An 8,203-nucleotide genomic window follows, 5' to 3' on the forward strand; every position below is an offset into this window, starting at 1 on the left:
TTTCCATTTTTAAAAAAAGATTCCCTAGTGCCTTTTTTTTTTTTTTTTTAATTACTGGCATAGCAAAACACATAAAATTAAATAGAGAACACCTACTTGAAAATTTGACAAAAATAGACCATTGCAAACAATTCTGTTTATACAACAGTCTTTAAAAGTTAGGATGATGACTCTTCTGGTCTGCTTATTCACAAAACAGATGCAATGTAAGAAGCAGCACCAGCAGCACATATTTCTCTGTACGCCTCAGGTAACTGCCAATTAATACTTATTTGCTAAGATTAAAATAAGGCTACCTACTATTGTTCATTTTATTTAGGGATGAAGGATCAAGATGTTGGACAACAAGACACTATAGCATTGTACATCAAACACAGTCTACACCCTTCACAGAAACGCATCAACGTCATACAGCTCATACAGTCATACAGCTTAGGCATTTTAGTACCATTTAACAAAAATTAGGATTCTTACCTTTTGCACATGTGACAATGCAACATATCTTTCTGGAAGTCTTGGAGGCACAGTTTTTCACAGAAAGGACAAGATAAGTTGTCTTGCTGTTGGTAACAACTGTCACATACCAAACAATTATGGTGCCACTGACAACTTGTTCGTGTGCCACACTCAGCACATACTCTACAGTTCTAGAGATCACAAGAATTTAGTTGTTAATTATGTTATTTCACAATGTGCTAGAACTGCCATTAACTGACATTTTCCTGTTTTGAATTAAATTAAAAGAAAGTTTCTGTCCTTGATAACACTAATAAATTATCCACAGGATCTGATAATAGAGCATGAATAGCCTGTGCAACAGCAAGAAGAATTTCCTTGCACTACTTCCTGACTTGAAAGGAGTATTTCTTATGAGACCAAACTGTTTTATTCCTAATCTCAGTCATCTTATGACTGCCACAAACTGATATGAAATTACATACATCTCACGTACAGGGAATTCTCTTGTTATGTAAGAATTTCCGCACTACTTCCTGACTTGAAAGGAGTATTTCTTATGAGACCAAACTGTTTTATTCCTAATCTCAGTCGTCTTATGACTGCCACAAACTGATAAGAAATTACATACATCTCACGTACAGGGAATTCTCTTGTTATGTTGAAATCGTATTTTTATTATTACTTACACTTCCTCACAAAGTTACTGATAAAACAACAAATTCATCCTGCCCTCCTGAAATGCAAAGGAACCCTTGAGCTGCAGAACTGCTGTTCTGGTAAGCCAGAAGTAGTTGAATATAAAAAGCCTTCAAGTATAGACTATATATACTACTGCATAGGTTTTAGTTCACATTTTAGTTTACACTAGATCATGAGAGCAGCTGTCACTAAGTGAAGGTTATCCACTCCACCTGGATCCTATGCTCCTCTTTTTCCCTATGGGGGTTGATTTACTGTCCTACATAGGCCGCTTCAGCCACGTTGACAGCTAGCCTCACAGAGCAGCTGTAGAGCCACATGATTAAATACAAATGGGATTCCTTCAGAAACTACAAGTTATGTTACACGGCAACAGCAGTCCACAATACACCCAGAACAGCATAACCTGGATAACAAAATCTGGGCTCCTATAATGACAAGGAATTATTCTGAAACCTTTCAACTTACTTTACATTTCCAACCATTTGTTGGTACAGCATCCATAACTGGCTGTAGACAAAAAGTATGGTAGCCTTTGTCGCATGTATCGCACACCAGCATCTTGTTGTCTTCCCCAGAATGTCTAAGAAAAGTAACAAGTGGTTAAAAAAAAAGTATTTATTTAAACAAGCCATAACAAAAAGATCTATTTAATGAAAAGTCTAAACAGGAAGACACATAGCTGAGCACATGAAAATATATGAATACCACTTACAAATAGCTCCAAAGATAATGCCCTCAAATTCGTATTTCAGTATGAATTAAGACCACTATGCTTACTTTAACAAGTGCTGAGCCTGTGCAACTACTCCGACTTCTAGATATCGGCCCACTTTCATTTACACACGTGTAGGCAGATTTAATGGCCTTTCTGAACTGAAATCAGTTCAAAATCTGAAATACATACTTTATTTCTTTCTGAAAAGAATATGCAATTGTACTTGTTCCTACAAACAGTCTGACTATTTTTTCCAAAGAAGAAAACAAGCCATCACCTCTGACTACCAGAGCTCCTACAATGTCAACCAATATGACTGCAAGAGCAAAACAAACATTAAAGGAAGAGATTTCAATTTTCCTACAATCATGTATTACAGAGCTCCACCACAAATTTCAGTGATAAAATAAATTTGCAGAGAATAAGACAAATAGTTTGGTAATATTTAAAGGCACTGTGTTCTGCCTTAGTTTAAATAAATTAATTCAACAAGTAAGCATGCAGCAAGATTTGCCTGGATAAAGCTTATATGGCATTACACATAGTAGATACTACTTCAATACCTGGGTGACCTGATATTTTAAAACACAATAAATGCTCTCTCTTTGCATGGAGATATGCTTAAAATGCTACTCTTCAACACTGACACAAAACTGCCATACTGCATAAAGTAATAGGTGTGAAAACACCACATTTTCTTCTACTTTTCCACTAGGGAGAGGGTTTGTTAGCAAATACTGTAATTACCCAGTATGACATTTTTAGGGATACTTTTTAGAACGTGCTTCACTATTGTAACTTCATTGCTGGCATTTGCTATCAGCTGCGTGTGATCAGGGAACAATCTTCTTTAAAGTGGGTGAATCTGAACACTAGCAAATACCGAGTGTTCTGCTTGGAAAACAGCAAAGCACTGACTGATCAGGCACATGAGACAGTAGTGAAGTGGCTTTTTTCCTTCATACTGTCCCAGCTGGTCTGACTAAAGCTGAACAAAACTCTTATTTCTTCTCTAGCAAGCCCTTTAAAACAAAACAAGCAATCAAAAGAACCCTGCAGTGCCCATCAGATTAGGTTATATGAGAACAAGTGTACAGTTTTCTAAGTGAACCCTTATAATATTGCAACAATTATGTTTCGTTGTCTCTGTATTTGTCTGGCGTAACAATTCAATCATGGTCACTCATGTAACTTTTTTTCTTTGGTCAACTAAGCCATGTTTTTGTTTTCATAATAACTCATTACCTGAAATAGAAGAGAGGGGCTAACGCAGGGGACCTACCCAGTATGTGGTACACGCACAGCTGAAACGTCAGCTAAGAGCACATGTTCCCAGACTGTAAAGACACTACGTTAAACTAATTTGGTAATTTTGTAAATTTGAGAAAAATCCTCCTGTATAAAAGGAGGAACAAGTCAGAAGGTTTTGCTGCTCTCCAGAACCTGCCAAGACAATGGTAACTCTCAGGGTACAACATGCAGGAGTTCCAGCTCAGCTCTTTTAGAAGAAAGTTCCCAAAACAAGGGTTTGTTCAGCTACTTAATATAATATCATAACAGATATATCTGGGCAAATAATCTACACTTTTTAGAAAAAAGAACAGTTAATAAAATAGATGTTTTAAAAGCACGTAAATCTCACACCGTCCTCCTCCATGTCCTTTAGGTCTCACTTACTTGCAGTTCTGGCACACTTTGCAATCAGGACACTGCCAACCTGCTCTTTTTAAAGGTGTAACTTGTATGTCCAGGCACATCCCATGGTAGTGCTGGCCACAGGTAGTACAAAAAAGTTGATCTAAGAGGTCTCCAGGGCTGTCGCACACTGCACAATTTGCTTCTTCCTTTGCTACAAAGAAGTAATTTTTTCAATTATTATTTCATTCAAAATTACAAACAATACAATGAACCCAATGAAGCCAAGAAATTCTTTAGTAGTTCTTATGCATACAAAACTTGATCATTCTTATGAAATTAAAATTTAATTAATGTATTTAATAACTACTCCTTTCATTTGGTTTTCTGATATACTCAACTAATCTTCTCATGACAAAAGTACATTCATTTTAAACCTTAATAAAGTCTTACCAAAATAAACAGTTTTATTCTCCTCAAGATAAAACCGAGAGCTTTAGGACCAACTCTTCTTTGGAACAAGTACCAAATAAAGCTCCTAACAGATCTAAACCTATTATTTAGCTGAAGTGTTTGCAATGTGGTTGCTCTAACTTGAGTCAGGGCAAGTAAGCAAGCCTATCGATTTGAACTAAAACCTGATGGAAGACAAGCCTTTTGAGTAAACCCTTCCCATGTTCTGTCATTGAAAAAAAAGAGAAATACTAACTTTGCTGTGCACCACTGTCAGTCTTTAAAAACAGAAGAGTATGAACTTGCATCCTTCTCATACCTGAACACACATGAATTCTTGGGTACATGAACTGGGAAAATTGGTCTAAACAAATGCACTCTTAAGCTTATCCTACCACAGCACAGTTTTCATAAAACCTGGTATTAATTGTGTCATTTGAACACTGTGTACTTACATCTTTCAGGAGCCTGATCAATATGGTCTGGACAAAGGAGGGACAAGTTACTGAAATCCTGAAATGTGCCTGCTCCAGCAGCACAGGGGTAATGGTACATCTGGGTACATTTCTCTTCACAGCATTTGATAGTGGCTCCAAGGTGCTTACAATATGCACATCGCTGAAAAACAAACATTAACGAATCATTCAAAAACTATTTTTTCTTGTCATTTTTGAGCCAGATGTGTTCCCCAGCCTCATTTAACAGACAAACACCTTGGCCGTAGAAGGGAGTGAATACTGAGGAGAAGGAAACTAGTGGCTGGGACTGTGTCTTTCAGTGGCACTCCCAGATCTTTCCAACTTAAAATGTTTAACGAAACCCACTCTAAATGCACTCTGATGACCGAGATTCTTCTTGTCACAGAAAAGCATTTTTCTTCTATATGTTATCTAACTTGAGCTATGCCTTCAGTAAAGATGCTTGGAGACTTTTTCTGAGTAATAAGGGCAGACCACACTATGCTGTTAATAGGTTATAACTAAAAACCACATAGTTCTCCAAGTTGTAATGTAAAACTGTAGACACTGTAATCAGAAATGCAAATGCAAACGAAATATCGTGTTTCCCAAATATCTTATTGCCATTATACAATTCTCTCTGGGATGACAATGCATTACATAACCTAGCACTTTCTTCTCATCTATTCTTTCAAGGCTACACAGATGTCATCACCAAACTTCGAGAAGTCATAAATAAGCATGATTGTTAGAGACCATTGTCACATTTGTAAAGAAGTAATTTCTCAGAAAGAACTACCCAATAACTCTCCAGTTCTCTACTCAAGAGGGAACAGATTCCATCAGCCTGCTTGTAAAATATCACCCACATCTTTCTGATTCAGTTAATGAGTCTTTTTTCTTTCTTGGATTCATTACAGTCCCTGAAGCACTGTAACATGTTTTTGCACTTTTTCACCAAGGCAACAATACTTTTTAAGGCTAGAGGCACAGCACCGTAAGATCTGGAGTAAACTTAAGAAAAAACAGGTCAGTGGCTCACAGGAAGGCATACATAACATACAGCAACAACTGAGTTCAGCGACTCTCGTTTTTCATAATAAAAATATAGTACTAACACTGGCATGTTTGATTACCAGCTCAAGTGTCAAATAACATCCAAATATGAACATACACCATGTCAAAGAAAAGTTACATACTGCATCTGCTTAATTCTTAGAATACAGACAATATTTATTACCATAATTCTTCTATATTTCAAAGCCTGGCATGAAATTAGGCATGAAATAGTGCTACTACAAATCCACAGATATCAAAACCAGCCCAGACAAAAATACAAATCACAAAGCTGCCTGTGTTAACAGCTACATTGATATTCTTAAAACCAGATGAAATTAACTTCTTCAGTCAAATATCTGCCTGCACCACAACTCATGGAGAAGAGAAAGAAAAAATATTAGTTTATGCTAAACACAACTGCAGTGTAAGAAGATAAAATGCTTTGGCACAGAAATTAAAGCGGGTCACTAAGCATAGCTACTGCCATGTTTCTGTGCTACAATGCTTAGTCTAGTCTTCAGATCTGCAAGACATTTCACCTCTACCCATGTCTCTAACACCTACTAACAGTATGGAAAAGATGTATTCTGTTACTTTACTAGCCGAAATGCAGAGGAGAGGAGGGGGGACAAGATAAGCAAACAAGAACGTGGAGTTCCTGAAGCAGGTGAAGAAGGTAGCAATAGTAATTACACTTAAGGACTGCCAACAAAACCAAAGTCATGCAAGAAACTCATTTTAGGAAACGATATATTCGGTAAAGACTCGCTGAGGATGCTGTAAAAGGTAAATCCTGAACTTAGATGTGAAATCATGAAAATATAGCCCAAAGCCTCTGACTTCATGAACTGCAGCTGCACATGAAACAGCATACAACCCACTGCACTATTTTGTGCTTGACACTCCTACAGCCTATTGAGATGGCCCAGATTATAGCTAAGGCCCAATTCTTACAGGCCACACATTCTTCAAAGACATTACTTGGTAAGAAAAAGTAGGAACAGGAACTTCGGAGGAGCTAAGGTCCAAAATGTGTCCCTCAAGAAAGTATTCAACAAAGACTTTGTTGGATCCCATAATTAACCCTTAAGAATTATCTAATCAGGAAAGAAAATTATGAAAGAACTGCAAGCACTCAAAGAATCCAACATTTACTAAAAGCTAGGAATAATGCATTAAATAGCAATATAAATGGTGTTTATAAACATCACATCACAACAATCAACAATGGTAGACAACAAATGTAAAATCAGAATATACCTTCTCCCAAATGCTATATGACTAAATGATGAAATTATTAGAAATGAGCAAACTACAGGATCACTGCAAAGCCCTGAAAAATGTTGATGTTGATTTAAGGAACCATGTAAAGATGCTGGAAGAAAAACGGAAGCCCAAATTACATTTAATTGAACCCTTCAAACCCATCTGCTAAACTGCACTGGCAATGAAAAGCATTTGGCAGCTAAGTAAAACACACACTTAAAAACAATGTGGTATATATCATCTGAAGCAAATAAAAAGCACAGAATATCAACATTTGCTGAATTTTTAAGAGAGATAAAGCAGTCTGAAGAAACAAATGCCCAAAGGGATTCTTCTGGCAACAGCTGTTGATGAGAAGAGTTACTTTTCCAGCACTAGAAGCCAACACTTCTCTGAAACCAGGCCACATGCTACGACCCCGGAAGAACGAGTGTGCAGCTATTACAATTAACTGACCTTCACGAAGAAAGTAAGGATGTGAACAGCAAAAGTATATTAATTTAAAAAAAAAATAATTAAAAGCTCTGCTAAATAAACTCAGTACCAAGTATTACTTTACTACTCTATTGCTAAAATATGGCATCAGGACAGTAGGAGGTGGAAGGAAGGAATAAATCGTATTGCCCATGAAATGCAAGTGTCTTTACCACACTGTAAAGAGAGACAGAGACAGTACGGAGTCTTCAATTTCATTAGCATGAGCACAAAATAAGGTGTTATGTGAAGAGGGTGGAAGCTGAATCCAAGCATTCAAAGGGTAGGTATAGGAAAATGGCAAGCTGTCAAAGCAAGCCAAACACTGTTCTGTTCATGGATCAAATAATTTCACAGTCCTGTTCTACAGAAAAAAACCTTTACAACCTATCAGAAAGCTAGGGAGAGAATTCATTACTTATTCAATAAAATAAACATCACTAAAGCAGAGTCAGCAGGCTATTTTCCTACCTAAAAAGTCCTTCATTGGTTACTGACTGTTTTCTTCAGCAAGCTCCTAGTGCACTCGTCCATGGCAAGAAAGCTCTGTTCCCATCCATACTCCTGCTACTTCTTACTATTGTAATTTCCATGATTTAGAACTGTCCACACCTCCCTCTACTTGGTCTTTTTCACCTTTTTCTTTTACATCTGATTTTTCTTCATACAGACAGAAAAGGATCTCATTTTTAAAAGCAAATAGCAATGCACTCTTTCAAATTTCATTTTAAAATTCCCTTTATTCACTAATCCTGTTGGATCAAATATGACGTTAACAAATACAGTGAAAGAGGAAGAACTAAGTGAATTAACAGAAAACGTAAGAAAACCTGATCAATCATAGAATCATAGAATAGTTTGGGTTGGAAGGGACCTCTAAAGGTCATCTAGTCCACCCCCCCTGCCGTGGGCAGCGACATCTTCCACTAGATCAGGTTCCTCAGAGCCCCATCCAACCTGACCTGGAATGTTTCCAGGGATG

General features: G+C 37.1%; 1 protein-coding gene across 1 annotated transcript in view; it reads right to left on the reverse strand.

The window, feature by feature from the left end:
- KMT2C (lysine methyltransferase 2C) overlaps nucleotides 1-8,203 on the reverse strand; it is a 204,663-nt gene that overhangs the window by 92,170 nt on the left and 104,290 nt on the right. The window contains 4 exon segments of the mRNA XM_009287803.2: nucleotides 475-647; nucleotides 1,627-1,741; nucleotides 3,554-3,725; nucleotides 4,420-4,582. Of these exon segments, the coding sequence (XP_009286078.1) occupies nucleotides 475-647; nucleotides 1,627-1,741; nucleotides 3,554-3,725; nucleotides 4,420-4,582 (623 nt within the window).

The sequence above is a fragment of the Aptenodytes forsteri genome, unplaced genomic scaffold, assembly GCF_000699145.1.
Source record: "Aptenodytes forsteri isolate BGI_AS27 unplaced genomic scaffold, ASM69914v1 Scaffold296, whole genome shotgun sequence".
Classification (NCBI taxonomy): Eukaryota; Metazoa; Chordata; class Aves; order Sphenisciformes; family Spheniscidae; genus Aptenodytes; species Aptenodytes forsteri.